Source organism: Wolffia australiana, chromosome 16 (genome assembly GCF_029677425.1).
Source record: "Wolffia australiana isolate 7733 chromosome 16, ASM2967742v1".
Classification (NCBI taxonomy): Eukaryota; Viridiplantae; Streptophyta; class Magnoliopsida; order Alismatales; family Araceae; genus Wolffia; species Wolffia australiana.
The window spans coordinates 12,110,229-12,133,923 of record NC_135850.1 but is presented as its reverse complement, the minus strand read 5'-3'; the positions used below and the strand labels follow the sequence as shown (position 1 = coordinate 12,133,923).

At 42.2% G+C, this 23,695-nt stretch overlaps 3 protein-coding genes and 2 long non-coding RNA genes across 13 annotated transcripts; 2 read left to right on the top strand and 3 right to left on the bottom strand.

Moving 5' to 3' along the window:
* The first annotated feature begins 1,555 nt into the window (after window positions 1-1,555).
* Window positions 1,556-3,856, top strand: LOC144713424 (large ribosomal subunit protein eL15). Its single transcript, XM_078587974.1, has 4 exons — window positions 1,556-1,651; window positions 1,783-1,949; window positions 2,704-2,901; window positions 3,372-3,856. The coding sequence occupies exons 1-4, from the start codon at window positions 1,648-1,650 to the stop codon at window positions 3,615-3,617; spliced, it is 615 nt and encodes a 204-aa protein (XP_078444100.1). The 5' UTR covers window positions 1,556-1,647; the 3' UTR covers window positions 3,618-3,856.
* A 1,626-nt stretch (window positions 3,857-5,482) lies between these two features.
* LOC144713418 (putative mitochondrial-processing peptidase subunit beta, mitochondrial) lies at window positions 5,483-13,228 on the bottom strand. 9 transcript variants are annotated; one of them, XR_013584046.1, is made up of 9 exons: window positions 12,763-13,228; window positions 12,423-12,534; window positions 11,486-11,611; window positions 6,780-11,064; window positions 6,562-6,702; window positions 6,365-6,478; window positions 6,235-6,293; window positions 5,896-6,060; window positions 5,483-5,822 (listed from the first exon to the last, which is right to left on the bottom strand). XR_013584046.1 is itself a non-coding variant. In XM_078587968.1 (9 exons), exons 6-9 carry the CDS (start codon window positions 6,399-6,401, stop codon window positions 5,718-5,720), a joined length of 357 nt encoding a protein of 118 aa, XP_078444094.1. In that variant the 5' UTR covers window positions 6,402-6,478; window positions 6,562-6,702; window positions 6,780-11,064; window positions 11,486-11,611; window positions 12,423-12,534; window positions 12,880-13,216; the 3' UTR covers window positions 5,483-5,717. The 9 variants fall into 9 exon arrangements, 2 of the variants coding, with proteins under 2 accessions (XP_078444094.1, XP_078444093.1); XR_013584045.1 differs by having other exon boundaries at window positions 6,780-11,067; window positions 12,880-13,228; XR_013584044.1 differs by having other exon boundaries at window positions 12,880-13,228.
* A 1,515-nt stretch (window positions 13,229-14,743) lies between these two features.
* Window positions 14,744-15,650, bottom strand: LOC144713426 (uncharacterized). Its single transcript, XR_013584052.1, has 2 exons — window positions 15,008-15,650; window positions 14,744-14,912 (listed from the first exon to the last, which is right to left on the bottom strand). It is a non-coding gene; the product is annotated as an uncharacterized LOC144713426 (long non-coding RNA).
* An 867-nt stretch (window positions 15,651-16,517) lies between these two features.
* On the bottom strand, window positions 16,518-19,018 carry LOC144713425 (uncharacterized). The gene is made up of 3 exons (XR_013584051.1): window positions 18,587-19,018; window positions 17,239-17,287; window positions 16,518-17,144 (listed from the first exon to the last, which is right to left on the bottom strand). It is a non-coding gene; the product is annotated as an uncharacterized LOC144713425 (long non-coding RNA).
* A 535-nt stretch (window positions 19,019-19,553) lies between these two features.
* LOC144713421 (Galactose mutarotase-like superfamily protein) lies at window positions 19,554-23,315 on the top strand. The gene is made up of 5 exons (XM_078587971.1): window positions 19,554-19,870; window positions 20,541-20,599; window positions 21,187-21,310; window positions 21,955-22,062; window positions 22,486-23,315. Exons 1-5 carry the CDS (start codon window positions 19,693-19,695, stop codon window positions 23,112-23,114), a joined length of 1,098 nt encoding a protein of 365 aa, XP_078444097.1. The 5' UTR covers window positions 19,554-19,692; the 3' UTR covers window positions 23,115-23,315.
* Window positions 23,316-23,695: the final 380 nt, after the last annotated feature.

The following is a 23,695-nucleotide window of genomic DNA, read 5'->3' as shown; positions in this document are numbered from 1 at the left end:
TGTCGTGCAAAATCAATCCTTCAAGGGGCTTGTTCTTGTTCAGCTGTGCTATGTAGGACTTCTTGGAGCAAACATACACATTAAACAATTCTAGGGGGAGCCCCTGAAGCAAATTACGTGTCAGTAGGACGTCGAGAGGACATATTGTAATGGTTTGCAGGCTGAGTTGCATTCATGCCCTCGAGCCCTTTCCTCTAAGCCCTCCTGTCCCGTCCCGTGGTGAGCTCAGTAGGGTTTTTCCCGTCACCGGTGACGGTGACGCTGACATGGTGACGTGGACGTGACGGGACGCCCAATAGAGGGACGCCTGACAGAACGTGACCATTTTTTTGTATTTTCTGGGACGCGTGATGTGACGGGGACATGATGAAAGTTTCGTCACGTCATCGTCCGTCGCGTTCCGTCATGCCCGGGGCGTCACTTCCCTGGCGTGCCGTTCCCTACTTGTGATAACAAAAGCTCTTACCTGGTTATAACATGTTAGACATGTAACTTTAGGAGCAAGTGCATGTTATTCATTAAAGGTGGTTATTTTGGCGTACAATAATACTAGGATCCTTAATAAGCAAGGCAAAATCCTATCTATCAACCTCTAGAACACAATATCTTGAGTACATATGATGGTGACTAGGGTTTGACAATCTCGGTTTTTAGCAAAGACCTAAACCTTGACTAAACTTTAGTCTGGTTTCGGTCTATTCTTGTTCAATCTCCAGTCTGGTCAAGTTGACTAGTCAATGCCAAAGTCAGAGTATAAACTCCATGTGGATGATTATGTTGACTATAAACATATCCAGCTGAAGAACCGCTGATAATGAATGCCCATTCGCCTCCCTTCCTTATTTCTCCCCTCTCCCTCTTCGGGTCTTTCTCCATCCACACCACTCTTTATTCATGGAGAAAGAAGAAGCATTCAATAGAAGAAGAGTTTGCAATGGGTTTTATAGTCGTATCAATTATTAAATAAATAAATTATTAACACTCTTTATTCAATATAAAAAGAAGCATTTAAAAAATAATTAAAGCATAGTTGTAGCCTGCCTTCAAAGAAAAGCTCATCTTCATCAAGTGGGTGCCAGCTGACAGTCAAATTTGCCACGGCTATGTTGAGCTCAATAGAGATTTCTCCGGCGAGTTAGGTTAATATTTTTTAGAATTTTATGAAAATATAATTAAATAAATATTTAATAATTTACTTACCGTTCTGGTCAGGATCGAACCATGGACCTAAACCTACCCGACCAGCCAGTCCACCTTTAAATAGAGAGCCTACATTCTCTGTTCGGTCCTAAATGTCCAACCCTAATGGTGACTACATCCACAGGATTTTTTGACATCGAACCTAAGTCATCTTAAATATTTATTGTAATACTTGTAGTAAACTGCGCAAAAATGCATTTTTAAACAAATAATGTCCAAATTTCATTATTTACGGGCATAAACCAAATTTGGCTAAAATAGAATTCAAAATAAACTAAACCCCCAAGGAATTCCTAAAATTATAATCAAGACGAAATATCGACGGTTGGATATGAGCCACGTATTCAGACCCGATTACCCGGCCCGTTGGATTTGAAAACCCTAGTATAAAATCCCGACTGATCTCGTAACGAAGTTCTGCAGCGGCGGACGCGGAAGAAGAAGACAATGGGTGAGTGGCTCGAAGCCTCGTCGATTCTCTGATTAATCTTCGATTTTGGTAGCATCGTGCAGTGTTCTTGATCGAGTAGATCTTTGAATTTTCGACCTTTGATGTTTTGGGCGTTGAAATTTGATCCGTAGGGGCGTATACTTACGTTTCCGAGCTATGGAGGAAGAAGCAGAGCGACGTTATGAGGTTTTTGCTTCGTGTTCGCTGCTGGGAGTACAGGCAGATGCCGGCTATTGTCCGGGTCACCCGTCCCACTCGCCCTGACAAGGCCCGCCGTCTCGGCTACAAGGCGAAGCAGGTTGGGTATTTTTTCATCTCTTTTTTGGTGTTGATTAGCCCCAAATTTGCTTAAATGATTGCTTGAACTGTGCGGAAATTGATTGGGTTGTTTTTATGCACTCCATTTAAGATTGTTATTGCTTCATCTTTCTGCATTGACGTTTGCCTCGGCTGAACCCATCGCAGCTCTTGACATTAGATTCTTCTTTCCTGTCGATTTGATTTATTTTTACTGATATATTGTTACATTCATGTTTGACTAATTTTCTGTCATGAGTCATGTAATACCTTTATATGTTCATTCAATACTCCTGTCGGAATTGAATTTCATTTTACTATCAATGTATCTTTCTATGAGAAGGCATCTACTCTCGTCTGGGGTGAATATTTCGAGCTAACGGGTACCTTATGCGAACTCAGACGTTACCCCCCAGAAAAATTGCTGGTACCTTTAATTTCTATGAAAATATATCGTTTTGATGTCCATAACCCTTGTCGCTTATAGTTCATCCTTCAATAAGAAACCTTAATTTTTTGATGGGGGAATTGATCTTCATGAGTGTTGTATTTCATTAATATTTTCCTTGTGGGTTTTCTTGTTCGATTAATATACTCGTGATGATGTGGTGGTTTCCTTGATTGCCCATGAGTCAAAGATTAAATCGTTTTCCTATTCATTCGTTACAGTCATAAAGTTTTTTATACTCTTTTATCAAATCATGGAATCGCCCAGTTCTCTAATATTACGTTATTTTTTCCTATTCTTCATTCAGGGTTATGTCATCTACCGAGTCCGTGTGAGGCGTGGCGGTCGCAAGAGGCCAGTGCCGAAAGGTATCGTCTACGGCAAGCCCAAGCACCAGGGTATCACTCAGTTGAAGTTCCAGAGGAACAAGAGATCAGTAGCTGAAGAGAGAGCTGGGAGGAAATTGGGAGGCCTTAAGGTCCTCAACTCCTACTGGGTCAATGAGGTTAGACTTCTCTCTTTTCTAGTAGTCTTCATGATCCTTGATGATGATCAGAGACAATGTCAAAATACCAACATTAAGCTAGGACTATGGTGGTGATGTCTTTGTCATCAGCATCGCTTCTCATGTTCAGACATGGATCACAACAATTTTGATTTATCATTGCCACTCTCTCCGATGATGAAGAACATTGCTGGGTACTCATTGTCTTTGTCGTTTGATTGCGTGGTGATGGCGAGAAGAGGACTTCTTCGTCATCGGATGATGTTGTCAAATTGTTATTAACATTTATCAGATTATTATCTATTTCACTTGGTTGATCTTGACAGTATCATCAGATGCATCAACATCATTACTTAGCCGCGACTTTCTTAGATTATTAATGTCGAGTCATCATTTTTTGATTATGTTTACCCTCTACATTGAAAGATCTGGACAAACCCCTTCTAATCTGACAAATTTGGATGTATTAGGATTCTACTTACAAGTACTATGAGGTGATACTGGTGGATGCAGCGCACAGTGCAATTAGAAACGATCCAAGGATTAACTGGATTTGCAAGGGTGTTCATAAACACCGTGAGCTCAGGGGATTAACTTCTGCTGGGAAGAAGTACAGGGGCCTGCGTGGAAAAGGGCATCTTCACCACAAGGCCCGGCCTTCAAGGAGGGCAACCTGGAAGAGAAACCAGACCAAGTCCCTGCGCCGCTACCGTTGATCTGTGCGATGATCGCGTTCCTGACCGTCGGATCCAGTTAAGTATGAACTTTGCCCGAACCATGAATTGTTTCCTGTCATCTCTCAGACCTCGAGGATTAGGACTTACAGGGGTTATTTTGATGTGTGATTTTCGTATTTTCTGTCCTTTTTTGATCAAGTGTTATTTCCCAAACCATGAATTGTTTCCTGGCATTTCTCAGACCTAGAGGATTAGGTTTTACAGGGGTTATTTTGGTATGTCATTTTCCTTTTTCTGGCCCATTCTGGTAAAGGTTAATGTTATTTAAATCTGACTCATACTCAGATGAAATTGCATTCCACACTCGTCATGATCATTACCATAGCATGTAAATAAGTGACTGAGCAAGAGCTCTTGCATCTTGGTTAATAGAGTAAAAAATGTCTTTGAATCATTTTTCTTACAGGGTATTTTGTTACTTCTAGTTGAAACATTACTGTTGTGTTAGGTTATTTTACCCTTAAACCTATTTCTATGTAAATAAGTGGCTGAGCAAGAGCTCTTGCATCTAGGTTAATAGAGTAAAAAAATGTCTTTGAATCATTTTTTTTACAGTGTATTTTGTTACTTCTAGTTGAAACATTACTGTTGTGTTAGGTTATTTTACCCTTAAACCTATTTCTAGCTAAGATAGTGAATATCTATCCAGCTATTTGGAAGTTCCTTTGTGGAATCCCTTGGATAGTTATGAACAAAAATGTGGCACTTGTTTGAATTCAGAGCTGGGAGTTTGAGATGGGTTTTGGAACATCTTAAATGTATGCATTGACTTAATGTTAATCTTCATCTTCTATTTTGTAAATGACTGATTATATCATTAACGTTGAGACAAATATATTATATTGCTAATATGGAGATGTAATAATGTGTTGTTATTTAACATATTATCCTATTGAAACTGCAAATGATTTCTGATCTCAATGGTCTGCAGAAAGTGTTGTATCACCTCTACTTACAAATACAGATGGCTATTTGATCAAAATAATTGGTAGATTAAAAAAATGATACAAAAACTGATTGTAGAAACATAAGTCACATGAAAATAAGGGGATTCAACGCAAACAAAGTTAACATCCTTCGAGCTCACTAAAATATACAAAACATTTTTGTATAATTAAAAGTCATTACATTACTGCAGCCATTACCATCTTCAAAATAAAACACTGCGATGATGAACAACGATTCATTGGGAACCAGAAATTTAAAATTTTTTAGAAGGGTATCAAAGAGAGTAGGCTACTTGATGACTTGTCTTATGTAACAGCCCAAACAGATTTAAAGAAAGATAATGTGTCACTACTTTTCACCTACAATTATGTTACTGTTACACCTACAATTATTTACTAACATTTGTATATTTTGTAATCTCCATGTCCATTTGGTTGGTGACCAAAGCTACCATGTGAGTTACAAGTACATCATTTATAAAACTATTAAGATGTTAACCAACATAGAAATGATGCAAAATGAGTATATCTCTAGCTGCGAATCGAATAACCCAATAATAGAGCTCGTTCATGATTATCTAGAGTTGCTCCCTTCTTTGTTCTTACTCTACCATCTTTTTGCACTTTGGTTGAATGGACTTGAGCAAGATGATAATAAATGCCTCAAATCTTTAAATGCAAGACATAATATCTAATAGAAATTAATTTTCTTTATTTTCCTAAGAAATTATCTTCATTTTCTTTTGCTAAAACCCAGAACTAAAAACCCACTTTTTACTGATTGAAACAAGTTTTTTTTAAGGTTTTTATTTTTACTCCCCAAGAGAAAATGTTATTTGTTTATCTTTAACTAGTGGGGCCCGCTCGCAATGCTCGCGCGAGGTAAAGAGAGAGAAGGGAGAAAACATGGCCGTTCTCATCCTGGAAGAGAAGGAAATCAGTATCTCAAATTCTTACAATCAGAAATGTTAACAGTAAATCATCACCAGATTTTGAGAAACTTGAATAATCCGTCAGAGGAACGCGGAGTGGTCCTTCGATCCACCCTTACAAAATGCCGCCGGACATTTCCGTCGTCAGCTGCATTCGTGGTCAATAAAGAATCCCATCTTCAGCCACTCGGAGCAACCACTCAGAGCAATTGTGGTAAAAAAATCCGAAGCTGCGATGCTGTTGTGGGATTATACACTTGAGCCACAATGTCTTGATGTTTGACAGCGCCCGTTGCAGAGATGACCTGAAGATGGCAAAGTGAAATAAGAAAAACATTCTCATGTCTTATTAAATAATTTTGATGGAATTAAAAGTACCATTCTAGGGTCAGTGTAATGAGTTGATATGTAGTACAGTAGATGCTGCTGAGTAATTGTTTTGTCATTCTGGGGTGAGCTAAGTATTGTCCGGCCCAGTGGAGTGTATTGGAAAGCCGTCGCATGTAAATGGTCAAAGATAACTTCCTCAGCGTGACCTTCCACCTGGGAGGAAGGAGAGAACAAAGAGTTATTAGGATGAAATTGAATAAAAATTGTTCAGTTGCCTTAGAAACCGTGTAGTTTGGCTGTTTCGAAAGAAATACAGTATTCAAAAAAGCATCTGAAAGAGGAAATCCCAAGATTTTAGAAGACATGGGATGTCTGAGCAGAACTTACCTGGTGCATATTCGGAAATTTGCTTATGTCTTCTTCGTTGTTGTGGCTTAGTGGCCTTGCTGTCCATAGGGAGAATTGTAGACAATGAGAGAGAATAAAAGTATAGGTGACATGGGATGAATGAGCTTACCTTACCTGGTCCATATCTGACAATATGCACAGTCCATCTGTCTTATCGTGGCCTTGCCATTGCTGTCGCCAACGATATTCCATACTTATGACCTTCTCGATAATTATCCGACTCCTGTAATAAGAAAAGTATGTCAAAGCGAGGAATAGAATAATATTATGTCTCTTATGTTGAGTAATTTCTGTATTATTTATCACCTCGTGGGTCTGCTTGTTTCTTTGGTTGTAGGTGAAGGAGGTGCAAATCATGGAAGAGCCCTCTTTCACGCGATGTTATTTTGCCATGGCGATATTGACGGAAATGAAGTATATGTTGGTGATGATGATGAGGATCACTTCCTGTAAGATGAATTTAAGTGGTGTTGAGTTTGGGATATCATGGCAATAAGTGGTGGAGAGCGAGTTTGAGAGTGTACCTGAGAGTGTAACTGAGAATGGAGATGCTCATATCTTTGATCTTTTATTGAACATCCACTATTGGAAAATCTCTGTGTAAACAACATTAGTCACGTGCGAGCGGTTTGTGCCACCATCGCAGTACACGATTCTTGCTGGACCGATTCGTGTTCTTGAGAGGTCAACATAGAGTTGGCCATGAGTGAATAGTGGATTCGGTAGATATAACCCCACTGTGTCGAGAGTCTATCCTTGGGATTTATTAATCGTCATTGCAAAGGCAAGTCGAATTGGGAATTGAAGGCGCTTGAATCGGAAGGGAAGCCTTGATTGAGACGGGTAGAGCGCAATCCGTGGTAGGAGATGGACTTCACCGTAGAAATTACCTTGACTAACGATACTGACTTGCACCATTGCTGGAAAAAAGCTAACCACTCGGAGCCTAGTCCCGTTGCATAGGCCTTGTAATGTGTTCAAGTTTTGGATAAGGATTACGATGCATCCAATCTTAAGGCGGAGTTTGTGGAGCGGCATTGTTGCATCATCAATTGTGTTCAGAAACTCTGTTGGATACGGAGATTCGTTATTGACTTCTCCAGGGGGGATTGCGTCAAAGCTTAAGTACTCCATTGCTTCACCTGGGAAGACATCGAGCACCATGTTGTTGACTGCAACCACATCATCGTTCAGAGGGGTTAAAATTGTTTTCGCTAACAATTGAGTATCGTCATCTTTAAAGTTACTGTAAACTTGGGTAATAAGATCTGATAGAGAGGAGACACGGCGGATCTCATTTGGAAGATAGACATCTGGGCCAACTCATCCTTCTCCAACGACAAGTAAGAACTCGCTCCATGCTCATTGGTCTGGTGAAACGTGGACATTTGTTTTGAGCCGAAAAACGGAGCAATAGCGCCATACATCACTTCGGTTGAGGGCTGAGTTGATGATCATTGCGCGCGAGCCTTTCTGTATGATTGGAAGCATTTGTCTGAAGTCGCCTCCCATCACAACAACTTTGCCGCCGAAACGAACGTTTTCCAAATATTGGTCGGTAGTCTTCATCAAATCACGAATAGTTGGATCGAGCGTCTCGTAAACATGGCGGTGCATCATTGGAGCTTCGTCAACAATTATAATACTTGCTGACAGAATTTGGCGGCCGATCATCGAATCAGGTGAGAATCCACATGTTGAGACATGAGTTACCGGAATAGGAATCTTGAATGTGGAGTGCAACGTTCGCCCTCCTTCGAGGAGGAGCACCGCGATACCACTTGTCGCAGTCGACATTGATGATAGGCGAAAGGCCTTTATCTTTGCAAGAATAGCTGAGTAGAGAAATGTCTTACCAGATCCACCAGGCCCATCAACAAAGAAGACATTCCCCTCAGCATGTTCTGGCGATTGTATGGCTTTGAATACTACGTCATAAAGTTGTCTTTGTTCTTCATTTAGCATGCCTTGTAGGTGTTTTGCAGTAAGGATTGCATTCTCGATGTTGTTTCCATGACTTGGCCTACTTATGGCGTCTATTGGTTGAACTTCGACGCCTTGGGGTAATCCTGGGAATGCTGCTAGCGAAGATCCATTGTGGTGGAGGATTGACTCAATTGCGATCAGTACTTTTTGTTGTAACTGGTTTGCATCTTCTGACGGGCTGTTTAAACGAATGTCCTCCGACATTGGTTCAAGGTATTTTCGGAGAAGCAGAAGTGGGTTGGAGATTTCACAGTAGAGCAACATCATCGCATAGAGCTCACGAACTTGACGGGGAGAAGCGACACTTGATGCCAATGCGAGATCATTGTCAAACTCTGCATCAGAGTGGAGTAGGCCGCGAGCAGCTGCAGCTTGTTGATATGTGTCGTAGACAACACCAGCAACGGTGCGTAAATCTGCGTAACATGTAGCTCCTCGAACATGATGAAGCATCAATCGGAGGTAGTATCGAGCACTGTCGCGAGGGCACACAAAGTGCACCCTTCCAATGCATTGTTGTCGTTGACGTTGTGTCCAACGTCGAGCGGAATCGTTCCACGTGTAATATGAAGGGAAGTCACAGTACAACATTTGTTTGGCTAGATTATCTTGCGGATGCTCCCGGTTGTAACACATCCACTCTGTGAGGGGCGTGCGCTCCGACCTATCCATGACTTCACTAATTGTTTCTCCTTCTGCGTACACCACGGTTTCATATTCTTGTCGTGAACTTGTAGGGCAAAGACGGTTGGATACATTTTTTGCATACTGAATTCGCAGATTCGCCAGAATGCCTCTGATGCAAATACGTATCGTGTGTCTAGATACTGTTGGGCTTCATCGTGTGGATTATTTTGAGGATTATTGCCAATGCCAAAGTCTGTAATAGCGGAAGTTGGAGAAACTCTTGCTTGAATGAGATCGTGGCCCTTGTAGACATACTTGTACAGGTACTTCACTGACTGAATGGAAGAGCAGATCTCCACGTTAATGTGACAGTTGAATGCCTTGCACAAATATTTATTGTATGGAACAACCCAACGATTATCAATGACATTCGAACCCTCCTGGATGACCCGGCCGTTATTGCGTCGTAGGTAGAGAGGGTACCCATCATTGTTTACTTGTGTGGAGTCAACGAATTCTTTTGGGAACTTCTTAGAGCACTTTCCTGCCTTTATACATGGAGATTTTGGGTTTGCAGAACCGCAAGGGCCATGGATCATATGTGTTGTCACACAGTCGAACAAATCCTTGTCGCTGGGATCTGGTTTTTCAGCGCACACTATCTTCTCAATGTCCTTTGGGGTCTTTGGCTTGTATGGAGCATCCGATACCCACAACATGTGCGTGTGTGGGAGACCACGTTTCTGAAATTCGACAACGTACACACGACCATTTACTTTGCCGGATACTTCCTTTTCGTTTATCAAATGGAGGAGCTCCTTAAGTTTCAACCAAAAAACACGACAGCAAAGATCGAATCGATCTTGTGCCTTCTGGCCAGGTAGTAGAGATGGTGTAATATCGGGCCATTTTGGATTGCAAGTCGTGATAAATAAATCAGGCTTCCCCATCTTTCGTACGATGGCCATAGCGTCCTAGTACAACCCTTGCATGTAGCGTGGGCCGCCTGTAAAAGAAGGTGGGAGAATGATCATCCTCCCCGCAGGCATAGCAACATTGTCTGTGGCAACTTGATCAACCAACCCTCGATAGAGGCTCGAACGCAACGTTGCCTGGTTGCATCGAATCCAGTGTAATCGGGATTCTTCAACTTTTGCATAAGCATCCACAACATATTCTTGGAAAAGCCTGCCAGAAAGATGAAGCACTCTTGATGAGTCACGAACCATGAAGTGGTAGGCGTAGAATTGATTCATTGTCACTTGGACGCTTTCCTTTAGCTGCAGGCTCCACCCCGGACTACCATAAGGGAATACCAACACAAAGTGGAGCGGATCATAATATCCGTTCAGCTGATTCACGAATTGCAGGCCTCCACCACGCTTGCAAAGAAAAATGCTGCGCCTTCCGTCTCCTTCATGTCCATCGCCAGTCATAAGAACAGCAATTTCAGAGCCGTTGGGTTGATCATAACGTCTGTCAGGGATGGAAGGCTCACCAATCCGTAGCTTGAATTCTTGGGTGGATGCGGTGAGCAGTGCTTGTTCGTTGTTTGCTTGGAATTGAGAAACAAATGGGTTGGCCACATTCAGACAATAGTGGATCTTTTCAAGGATGCTGCGATGTAAATCAGGAAAGATTGAGCATCGTCGTTCTATTTGATAGTATGTGTCGTAGATGTAGATTTGAGCAAAAGAGGGAGCATGACCAGCAGGGGGCAACAAAGCATCTGAGATCTGATGGTAGACAGCACCTTGGATTCGATAAGTATACACACCGGCACAATTGTCGGCGAGGGTACGGTCAAAATTTGCACCGCTCGATGTGAAACTGAAAGCTGAATTATAAGCTTGAATGAAATTGCGGTAGTGTTTGGACTCCTCCGTCGTGCCCTGGAGCAGCTCGAGAAGCAATGATGGCGGGTTGGGAAATGTTGGCAATGTGATTTTACCATCCCTGCAGCATAAGTGGAACAAAGGGTTCTGCTGACTGGTACCAGGTTTGCGTTCTTGTATCCAAAACTTTGCGTCGCACGAAGCACATGATGCATTCATGACTCCGAGAAAATGTGGTTGAACATTTTGCACATTGCGGGTAGCGGCGAGTAGTGTACTCACATTTGTTGATCCCGTTGATCGACGATATGCAATTCTTTCGGCCCGACGGTTGCCATTGGTAAAGGTTGCCATCGGTAACCTACTAATAGTTTTGAAGATTAGATTGGAGGGAAGAGTATTAAATGGAAGAGTACGGAAAAGAGTGTAGAGAGGAGCATTAAAATAGTAATTTGTTTTTTCCCATTGACATGTATTTCTTCAACTGTATTGTCACGTGAAATGAAACTATATTTTTCCACATTTCCTAAAGAAAAGAGACGACTAATGTGTGCCAAACATTAATTCGGGTGTGAAGGAACAACATCGTCATTAAATTGAAGATTGAGATGAACTGAAGATTGGTTAGACATCATCGAAGGGAATTCAACATCATATGCCGTTGGTACAATTTCAGAAGAAAGATAGATTCAGAAATCAATAATTTTGATATATATTCAAAATCTCATAGTGTAGATTAAAAAATCAACAGGATAGTGAAAATTGAGTTTAGGAAAATTTACCAGGCCTTTTAAATAGTTGTATTCATCGAGGAAATGTAGTCCATAAAAGAAGATAATATGTAATCCCAATTAATGGCTTGCTTAATTGAAAGTGCGGAAGATTCTACACAGTCTTCAGCGGAGTACCTGTTTGGAATTGAACGCATAAATGTAGGCAAAAGAGGCAATAGATCTGAAAATATTTAAACTTACCACAGAGAATGAATCAAAACGTAGATTAAACAGAAAATTTGTGACGCAGTTTATGATTTTCGCGTGAAGATTGATTTTCACATAAAATGAAGAGCATTGAAAAAGCAAGCAACAGAATAGAATTTCATGGTAATAAATGACTGATAAAAGTTTAAATCATCAGAAAAAATTCCAAAGAAAACCGGGCAGCTGTATTCTTGAAACTCCTTGACTTTGAAACAGCAAGGGAAGTCGCGTATCTATGAGAAAACATCCCAAAGGAAACATTCCTCGACCCATGCAATTTATATAGGCAAAAGTGGCAATAATTTTGGCAGGTTAATATTTACCGTCTTATATCTGCAGATGTGGTCTCCGCCTGATCATTGAAGAACATAATAAGAGAAGAAACCACCAAAAAAGCTGAATTTTTTTTTAATTGCTGACAGAATTTTTCTCGTCCAAAATGCAACCGGGCATTCAAAAATCCTTAGGGTTCATCAAAAAATTAATCGAAGATAAAGTAAATCATCAACGAATATTTAGAGAACAAATGATTCACTTAGAGGAAAATAGCCAAAACCCCGGATATGTTCAGAATTAACCTTACCCTTTCACGTTCTAACTGCCATGAAAATACCAATTCACAAACAAATCCAGCGATAGGATAAAAAAATCAACCGAAAATAAAGGGAACAATATCTCCAAATGTGGTCTACGCCTGATCATTAAAGAACGTAATGAGAGAAGAAACCACTAAAAGAACCTGAATTTTTTCTAAGAGCTGACAGTAGAGCACTTGCAATCCCCAAAGTTCCACACCCCCAGCCAAAATCCGCCACGATTTTACCGTTTAGATCTGGAAATGTGGTCTCCGCCTGATCATTAAAGAACATAGTAAGAGAAGAAACCACCAAAAAACCTGAATTATTTTTAATTAATTGCTGACAGAATTTTTCTCGTCCAAAATGCAACCGGGCATTCAAAAATCCGTAGGGTTCATCATTCAAAATTAATCGAAGGTAAAGGAGATCATCACCGAATATTTAAAGACCAAATGATTCGCTATGAGGAAAAAAAATGCAGAGATAAGATCACAAAACAACCGTAAATGAAGGAAACAATATCTCCAAATATATCTCCAAATATCTCCAAATATAATTCTCCAAATATCTCGAAATAAACAGCCGGCGAGTTCTTCCCCGGCGATGTCCGCTCCTCACCCTTCCTCGATAAATATACTTGTTCTTCCACCGCCGCGCTCTGGAAGAAGACGGTGAGACAAAGCTCTGGAAGAAGACGGTGAGTTCTTCCCCGTCGATGTCCGCTCCTCACCCTTCCTCGACGTCGCCTTCTTCTTCCAACGTCGCGCTCCGGAAGAAGAGGGTGACTCGTTTTTGTTCTTGCAGAAACAGATCTCGGGGTTGAAGAATCGGCCGCCAATCAGATCTCGGGGTCGAAGAATCGATTCAAGAGATCGATTCAAGTGATCTCGGGGTCGAAGAATTGATTCTCTTCTCTCTCCCTCTCTCTTCTCTCACTCTCTTCCCTCTCTCCAACTCTTCTCAGCCAATCAGAGGGCAGAAGGGTACACTAATTTGCTTTATAGTTATAGAGATAGAGATTAAGTGTGAAAGGAACATGAATTTTGTCTTCGTATCATTTACTTCTACCATAGCTATCTTGACCATCCTCTCTCTATCTATATTTTTCTTGGAAGGGCCCCATTTTGTACCTTACACGTGCAAGCACTTGGGATCTATGTCTCTCCTATCTCATTCTCTTCCCCTATACTCTCTCTCTCTCTCTCTCTCTCTCTCTCTACCAGTCTGAAAACCCATAAGTGCTCTCTTTGTTCTTATTCTCTCTCTCTCTCTCTCTCTGTCTACCAGTCTGAAAACCCAGAAGTGCTCTCTTTGTTCTTACTCTCTCTTTCTCTCAACCAGTATGCAAACCCATCAATGCCCTCTCTCTCTCTCTCTCTACTTTTCACTATCTTTCTCTCTCTACCAGTCTGAAATCTGAAAACCCAGAAGTACTCTCTTTGTTCTTACTCTCTCTTTCTCTCTCTACCAGTCTAAAAACCCATAAATTCTCTCTTTGTTCTTACTCTCTCTCTCTCTCTCTCTCTTTCTCTCTCTTCCTTTCCCTATCTTTCCCTCTCTATCAGTCTGAAATCTGATAAATGTTATTTGTCTTACTCTCTCTCTGAATCTCCCTTCCTTACTATATCTTTCTATCTCTACCAGTCTGGAACGATCTCTTCACCCTCCCAATCTCCGTATCTCTCTCTTTCTCTCTTTCCTTCTCTCTTCCTTTCTTCCTCTCTACCATTCTGAAACAGTGAGACGAAAACACCATCTCTCTTTCTCTCACTACCTGTATGTAACAACCGTATAAAGAAGGCCATTCTAGTTTGCTTAATCCTCTCTCTCTTCTTCTCTTCCTGTGAAATTCAATCTAACAAAGATATTAGCCCATCTAGTTTGCTCTCTCTCAACCAGGCTGTAACAAGCGGCTAAAGCCTTCTAAGCTCTCTCTCTCTCTCTATATATATATATATATATCTACCAGTCTGTAACAGGCGGATATAGCCTTCTAAACTCTCTATCTCTCTCTCTCTACCGGTCTGTAACAGGTGGATAAGGCCTTATAAGCTCTCTATCTATCTCTCTCTACACCAGTCTGTGACAAGCGGCTAAAGCCTTCTAAGCTCTCTCTCTATCTCTCTCGATCTCTCTCTATCTCTCTCTCTACCAGTCTGTCACAAGCGGCTAAAGCCTTCTAAACTATCTCTATCTCTCTCTTTACCGGGTCTGTAACAGGCGGATACGGCCTTATAAGCTCTCTATCTATCTCTCTCTATACCAGTCTGTGACAAGCGGCTAAAGCCTTCTAAACTCTCTCTCTCTCTACCGGTCTGTAACAGGCGGATAAGTAGGGAAGGACACGGTCCGGTCACTGTACGGTTTTAGCAAAAAACTAAACCTAGACCTAATGACCAGTTCGGTCTCGGTCCGGTCCGGTTTTCGGTCCGGTCACATTGAGTAGTCTATGTGAAAGTGAATGCCAATATGAAGAAAATAATTTAAGCAAAAATTAAAAAGTATTTTTTAATCAAATATAGAAACTAAGTTAATATTTTTTTGAGTTTCACTGAAAGTAATCCCATTTCTCCTACTTAGCTCGCCTTTCCTGCACTTGGTTGTTTCGTCGCATCTTACTAGACTGCATCTGAGTGCTTGATATTCTGTACCTAGTAAAGACAACTATATTCATGATGATTGAAGACATAAATAATATGCAAAAATAAAAAAAATCCAAAGCAATAATATGAAAAAATGATTGTACCTTTTTTAGTCTTCAATTTCCTCCACTCCCATGTCCTCAACTTCACTGTCCTCTCCTTTACATTCCATGGTGTTCATTGAAGCCTAACATTTCATAGTCATAATTATAGATATAGTGTCTGCAGAAAGGTGTCCTCGTCTAAATGTAATGATACCACGTCCCGTAGAAAATAAGCGCTCAGATGGAGCACTCGAGGCACAAATGGAAAGGAATTGCTTTGCAAGCACTGCAAGTCGTTGATATTTTTCCGAACCAAATTTACACCACCAATGGAGTGCAGACTCATGAGAACCAATGGAACTTTCCTTGAGGTAATCATCCACTTCTTCTCTACTAGATTTTGACATTGCATCTTTGCTTAATTTTTCAGGTTCCATCAATTCAATCATCACTTTTGATCGTTTGACATGAGTAGTAGGTGTATCCTCCATATTTACCGGGTCACATGAGGTTGATGAGCTGGGAAATTGTTCAAGAAGCCAAACAACAATATTGATAATGAAATACTTTTCATCCTCATGAATAAATTGAAGCTTCCTTCTTGGATCCAACATTGTGGCAATGGAAAACATTGGTTTTGCTGCCGACAAAGATTGATACTCTACCAATTTATCCTTCATTCCAATGTATGCATTTTTCAAAGACTTTGTTCGTTCAGCGCCTAAAGGTACTCCTGGGACTCCGTGATGAGGCTTGTCCAATGCATCAATTGCAGATTGCAATTGATTGTCTAAAAGTTGATACGCCCGTAAAACGATAGATCCTGTAATTGCATGTGACTGCGAAACAATTTTAGTAACCTCTCGAAAAGGTAGGAGTTCTTCTGAAAATATTTTCAAGAGATCCCACTCCTCAGCTGTAATAGAATAATTAATTTTGTTTGTATTCAAATAATCACTCGCCATTTTGTCTAATACTTTCCTCTTCTCCCATGCTGCTTCAATCATATCATGTGTGGAGTTCCACCTGGTGGGGATGTCTTCAATCAGCAAATTTGTGTTATCCATGCCCAACTTACGGCATAAATTTCGATAGTGATGAACTCGCTGCGGTGAAGCTCCAGCTGCAATGACAAGTTTTCGAAGCCTAAACAGAATTTCTCTAAATGAAAGTTGTATATTATTCATGGAGTTGTTGCTTTCATCGTCATCCTCATCAGTTGATCTTATAGCCCCTGTAGATGGATAAAATTATGTCACATGTATTTATCAGAGAAAAAATAAGATAGAAACCATGATAAAGTAGATTACCTAGCTCCTTCAAGCCTCGTTGTACAACTAAGTTGAGAACATGCACCATACATGGCGCATGATATTGGTTTGTGAACTTTGAGCCACAATTCTTCAAAGATCTTTCCAATGCATCAACCATAGTTTTGTTATTGCTAGCATTATCAGTTGTTATCGCAAAAACCTATAAAAGAGAATAATTTAGGCAGCAATTAAGTTAAATAAATTCACACTTACATACTTACCTTCTGAGTGAGGTTATAATCCTTCAACACGGAGTGCAATACCTCTGCCAAATATACACCTTGATGAGATCCAACTAACTGTCGAACAGCGAGAACTCATTCATGGAGCTGCCATGCATCATCAATCCAATGCACGGTAATCCCAAGAATGGCAACACGGTTGGAGGTGGTCCAAGTGTCCATTGTAAGTGACACTTTTTCAATAGGGTGGAGCAACTCTTTCATCTTGGATTTTTCCTCAAATTTTTCTGACGCGGCTCGTCTTATTGTCTTTGCAGTTGGAATAGTTACATTTTCTTGGGCCATGAATTCACAGAATTTTTGAAACTTAGGGTGATCTATAATTGAGAACGGCATATCTGTGCTTATAATCAGATCCAACAATTCTTCTTTCATTCGTTCTGCATTTCTGCTAGGAAATTTTGGTGCCTTGGAAAAATAACCCGAAACAGGTTTCACATGGCTAGAACCCTTAAGCTTCCTATGAACTTCAAGATGAGAATTTCGTAAGTGGTTCCACAACTTCATTGTGCTACCAGTTTTGTCACGTTTCACCATCACCTCTTTTCTTTTGCGAAGGATGCATTTATAGTCTCCATTAGCACTTTTGGTAAAGTACTCCATCACAGGTGATGGTTTTCTACCTTGACAAACCTCTGTTCCCTTCATAGTCACATCACCATATTATGTAAATAATTTATTCATGACAAAAAGTGTAAACAACAATTCAAATTATCATAAATAAACAGAAGAATACCTCATCTTTACCTAACTCCATTGACTCTAAGCAGGTTCTGTTTCGCAAACTGATAATTAGAATGAGAGTGAGAATGAGATTAAGAGTGTGAGAAATGTAGATAATGAGAGGGAGAGAGTGAAATAGGGGAGAAGGGAGAGAGTAAGAAAGTCATAAAGGGAGCTAATGAGAAAGGAAGAGGAAGATAGGGAGGGAGAGCGGGAGAGAGTGAAATCAGGGGAGAGGGACAGAGCGAGAGAGGGAGAGAGGGAGATAATGAGAGGGGGAGAGAGGGAGAGAGGAATAAGGAGACAGTGAGAGAGGGATAGAGTGAAATAGTGTGGGGGGGGCATGAGATAGTGACTTAGTGAGTGAGAGAGAGAGAGACAGAGAGAGAGTGAAATAGAGGAATAGGGAGAGGGCGAGAGAGGGAGAGATGGCGCTAAAGGGAAAGGAAGAGTGAGATGGTGAGAGACGTAGAGAGAGGGAGAGGGAGAGAACGAGAGAGGGAGCTAATGGGAAGGAAGAGCATGGAGGGGGAGAGTGTACTGGGGAGAGTAAAAGCATGAAGGGGGAGAGAGGTTGCCGGGCAGAAGAAGAGGAAATAAGGGAATCGGGAGAGGAAGAGCGAGATGGTGAGAGACGTAGAGAGGGGGAGAGGGAGCTAATGGGAAGGAAGAGCATGGAGGGGGAGAGTGTGCAGGGGAGAGTAAGAAAATGGAGGGGGAGAGAGGGTGCGGGTTAGAGGAAGAGGATGGAGGGCGAGAGAGGGTGCGGGTAGAGGAGGAGGATGGTGGGAAGAGAGGAAGATGAAGGAGGGTGAGAGAGGGCGCGGGTTAGAGGAAGAGGATGGTGAGGGAGAGAGGGTGCGGGGAGAGGAAGAGGATGGAGGGGTAGAAGAAGTGCAAGGAGGGAGAGAGAGGGCGCGGAGTAGATGACGTGCATGGAGGGAGAGCGAGGGTGCGGCGGATATGAAGTGCATGGAGGGAGAGATAGAGTGTGGCGGAGAGAAGTGCATAGAGGGAGAAAGACGGTGCGGCAGAGAGGAAGTACATGGGGAAGAGAGAGAGAAAGAGGGTTGGGGGAGAGGAAGAGCATGAGATGTGGAGAGGAAGAGTGTGGGAGGGGGAGAAAGGAAGAGGGGGAGAGGACGATCGTGGGAGAGGGAGAAGAAGAGTGTAGGAAGGGGCGAGAGGGAGTGGGGAAGAGGAGTGTGAGAGGGAGGGAATGTGTCGGAAGGAATGAGCGCGGGAGAGGCTGAGAGAGAGAGGGAGAGGGGTGGAGCGAGGCTGGGAGATTGAGAGAGGGAGAGCATGCGAGGGAGGGATTGCGAGAGGGAGAGAGATAGGGAGAAGGAAATGAGGCTTACCAAGTCTCAAACATGGCGACGGCGAGAGGGTGACGGTGGCAAGAAAGTCTCGACGGCGACAGCGAGAGGGGACTGTGAGAGGGTGGCGGTGACGACTGCGAGGCTGGATCCGCTCCCTCTCATGGAGGAACGTGTTGACGGAGGAATGTATTAGTGGAGGGGAGAGGAACGGGGGGTGGAGGTTGACCCGTTCCTCTTCCTCCACATTGCTTATTTGTAATTATAATATTATTATTATTTAGGAACGGTCTTCGGTCCGGTTCTACTTGCGAACCGGACCCGGACCGAACGGTTCGGTCAGCCCCAAAATGGCTGACCGCCGGTCCGGTTCGGTCCGGTCTGACCGAAGTTCGGTCAGACCGTGTCCTTCCCTACGGATAAGGCCTTATAAGCTCTATATCTATCTCTCTGCCAGTCTGTAACAAGCGGTTAAAGCTTCTAAGCTAGATTATATCTCTCTCTCTACCAATCTGTGACAAGCGGCTAAAGCCTTCTAAGCTCGCTCTCTATATATCTCTATCTCTCTCTCTACCAGTCTGTAACAGGCGGCTAGAGTCTTCTAAGCTTTCTCTCCATCTCTCTATCTACCAGTCTATAACAGGCGGCTAAAGCCTTCTAAGCTCTCTCTCTCTCTTTCTCTCCCTTTCTCTCTCCCTACCAGTCTGTAACAGGTGCCTAAAGCCTTCTAAGCTCTCTCTCTCTCTCTCTATCTCTCTCCCTACCAGTCTGTAATAGGCCGCTAAAGCCTTCTAAGCTCTCTCTCTCTCACTACCAGTCTGTAACAAGTGGATAGTGTTCTAACCTCTCTCTATCTCTCTCTCACTACCTGTCCGTAACAAGTGGATAGTGTGCTAACCTCTCTCTATCTCTCTCTCTCTCACTACCAGTCTATAACAAGTGGATAGCCTTCTACTCTCTCTCTACCAGTCTTTAATAAGTATATAACGTCTTCGAAGCACTCTCTCTCTCTCTCTCTCTTCCCGTCTGTAACAAGTGGATAACCCTTCTAATCACTCTCTTCCAGTCTGAAAGACTGAAACAAGCTTACAAAAGCGCATCGCCTTCTACTTCTCTCTCTATCTCTCTCTCTCTCTCTTACTTGGACAATGTCTACAGGGGCAGTAAAAGCTTGGGTCTTCGTTCTTCTCATTATGCCTGCTCTACACGGTCTAGTGAGCTCCATTCAACCCATCGAGTATTTTGAGCTCAAAAAGGGTAATTTCACCATCAAATGCACCAACTGGGGCGCCACAATCATCTCCGTCATTCTCCCTGATTCAAAAGGTATTCTTGTTTGATCCCTTCGAAACCCATTTCCCTAAAACTTTGATCCATCATCCCTTCCCCGACGAAGGATCAGATTTCTCTTCATTTTATGTGATCTTTACATTATCCAGTGGGTTACTTCCAATTCAACAATACTGTCATATCGGTGATGATCTTACTGAAGATGAACCATTCCTCGTCTTTAATTATCGATCATACTCTGTCTGTTCTTAAATTCTCGCATTTAATCGAGTGGGTTACTTCCAATTCATCGTATTGTCGTGTCGGTGATGATCTTACCGACGAAAAACCATTCCTCATCTTTAATCATCGATCATACTCGGTCTGTTCTTATATTCTCGCATTTAATCGACTGGGTTCCTTCCGATTCACCTTATTGTCATATCGGTGATGACCTTACTGACGATAAATCATTCCTCATTTTTAATTATCGATCATACTCTGTCGGTTCTTATATTCTCGCATTTAATCGAGTGGGTTATTTCCAATTCACCGCATTGTCATATCGGTGATGATCTTACTGACGATAACCATTTCTCATCTTTAATCATCGATCATACTCTGTCTGTTCATATATTCTCGCATTTAATCGAGTCGGTTACTTCCAATTCACCACACTGTCATATAGGCGATGATCTTACTCTGTTTTTGGAACTGTTCTTGTCAGGGAAGCTTTCTGACATCGCTCTTGGCTACGACACTGATAAAACTCTCGGGAAATACCTGGTGGGTTTCGCTGTTCATTCATCTTTAGCTCATCAAGATTACTAGGAACTGACGATAATGCCAGCAAAGCGAGGATTACCAGTTCTCTGGCGATCCTTCTCTGTCTACAGAATATATATTTTTTTTCAACGATCAGTCTACTGAACTATTGTTTTCAATCCATGAAGTCAGCCTGTAATTTATCCTCATTTCAGATAGTATGCTGACAAATTTTCTCTCTAACTCTGTTTAAAATTTTTTTTGAATGAAACTCTCTGGTTAATTAATTATCTCAGGACAAGTCCTTGCTATTTTTAGGATGGTACGAGGACAAGTTTTCTGCGTCTCTTTCTCTCTCTCTCTACATTTACTTATTTATCAATCTCATGTCACGACGTTATCTTTTTGCGATCTTATGCTGACGAGTATATATGCATTTATCTCTCTCCATGTATAATTGTTGAATATATTTCATGGCTTGGCATTGATCTTCATAGAATCATGTGGACGAATTTTCTATTTATCTCTATATCATCACCATCAAAATGATGTATATATATATCAGGTGAAGGGATTGATCTTTTTGGCGCAATTCTCTGGATCTGCAGGAAAATCCAAGTTCCTTTGGAGCGTTGGTGGGCAGAGTGGCCAACAGAATCTCCGGAGCCAAGTTCACATTAAATGGCAAGCAGTACAGGCTCTTCCCAAATGATGGGAATAACTCTCTCCATGGTATCCTCATCTCTCTAATCAAATGTCACCATCACCATCTACATTACCATCAGCATCACCGTCACAATCACTATCGCCATCATCATGATCACCAATACCAGCATAGACCATCACCATCACCATCATCATCCTTCCCACTACCAGCGTTGACCATCAACATAATCATCATGACCACAACCAGCATTGACCATCACCATTACAATCATCATCACCATTACCATTAAAATCTTCATTATAACTGTGGCCATCATCACCACCTTTATCATTATCTTCATCTTCATCATCAGCATCACTGTCATCACCACCAACGTCACCTTCATTATCTATTTCAAAATAAAAGACACCAACATCATCACCACCTTTATCTCCATTTTCATCTTCATTTTCATCTTCATCATCACCACGACAACTGCCGCTATCACCCTCACCATCTTCATCATCGCCTCCATCACCATCACAATTGCCATCACCATCACAATTGCAATCATCACTTCCATCACCAGTACCACCATCAACATTACAACCATCATCAACTTCACAGTCATCATCATAATATGGCTACTACCATGATCATGATCATGATCATCACCACCACCAGCACTATCTCCGTTACCATCGCCATCACTATGGCATGTGTTTTGCAGGCGGTCACAGAGGCTTCAGCAAGGTCATGTGGGATGTGAAAGAGAAAGACCTTCATGGGCCCAAACCCTTCATCAAGTTCCACTACCACAGCTTTGACGGCGAGCAAGGTAGGCATCATCATCATCATCACTAGACATGGTCGTTCTGTTCTGTTCTGTTCGTTTGAAACGAACAAAAAATTCGCACAAAAGAACCGCACAGGGCCTTGTTCTTTGTTCTGTTGTTTTGTTTTTCAAAAACGAACAAAATTCACACATTCACACAAATTCGCACATTCGCACAAAACTAGAACAAGATTCACACAAAGCGAACTAAAGAACCGCACACGGGTCTGTGCGATGTTCTGTTCAAATTTGTTTTTGTTCTGTTCTGAAAACCGAACAGAACGAACAATTTGCACAAATTGGCACAAAAAGAACATGACAACCATGTCTAATCATCACTACATGTCAGGACAGATATGTCAAAGAATTTCTAGCCGGCATTGCTCCCTTGTGGTTGACTTCTGCAACATTCACATTGACTTTTAGGATTCCCTGGGGCACTCGAAGTGTTTGTGACGTACACGATCTCAGATGACGACCAGCTGAGCGTGACCATGGAGGCGACGCCAGCGGGGAAGCCAACCCCAGTTAACCTGGTCCAGCACGTCTACTGGAACCTCGCCGGCCATGACTCTGGCTCTGTGTTGGGTCATAAGTTGCAGATCTTCGCCTCCCGCGTCACCCCCCTTGACCAGGAGCTCATCCCCACCGGTCAAGTGGCTGCGGTCAACGGCACGCCCTTTGACTTCCTCACGCCACGCCCAATTGGGAGCCGGATTGGAGAGTTGACCGGGGGGTATGACATCAACTATGTGCTGGATAAGGCGGAGGCAGGGGTAGAGAGAGAGGGGATGTGGAAGGCAGCTCTAGTGAGAGACAGTGGCTCTGGGAGGACGATGGAGCTGTGGACGGACCAGGTGGGGGTGCAGTTGTACACGAGCAACATGCTGAAGGCTGTTGGGAAAGGCGGCGCCGCCTACGGGTCGCACGCGGGGCTGTGCTTGGAGACTCAGGGCTTCCCAGACTCGGTTAACCGCCCCCAATTCCCCTCTCAGATTGTTCAACCCGGGGCGAGATACCTCCACCGCATGCTCTTCCGGTTCTCAATGGGTTAGTGATGGGGATTTTGAGTCAAGGGTGGTCTCTCTCTCTCTCTCTAGCTCTCTGTCTTTCTACTCCTGTGTGAATGTAATAAGTGGGTAACACCCAACTGGATCTCTGCTACTAAACGTAGAACTGGAAGATACAGCAGGTGAATAAGATGGATACCTAGATGGGAGCTCTCTCTCTCTCTAGTTGTCTGAAATTGGAGTAAAGCATTTAGCCTCATAGTTTGTTCTCGTTCTCTCTCTCTCTCTCACTCTACACATCTGAAATAGAATGAAGGAGATTATTATTCTAGTTTGCTCTCTATTTGGATGTTGTGGGCTATAGAGAGAGAGAGAGAGAGAGAGAGAGAGAGAGAGAGAGAGAGAGAGAGAGAGAGAGAGAGAGAGAGAGAGAGAGAGAGAGAGAGGGGGGGGAGAGAGAGAGAGATAATTTAGTATTCTATCAACATAGAAAATTTTACTAGGTAATTCAATTCAAATGTATAATTATAATCTATAATTATACTAGTATAAAAACAATATATAAACTAATGAAATCTACATCTAGAGTTTATACATTTTTATATACAAAATTGACATTATATACA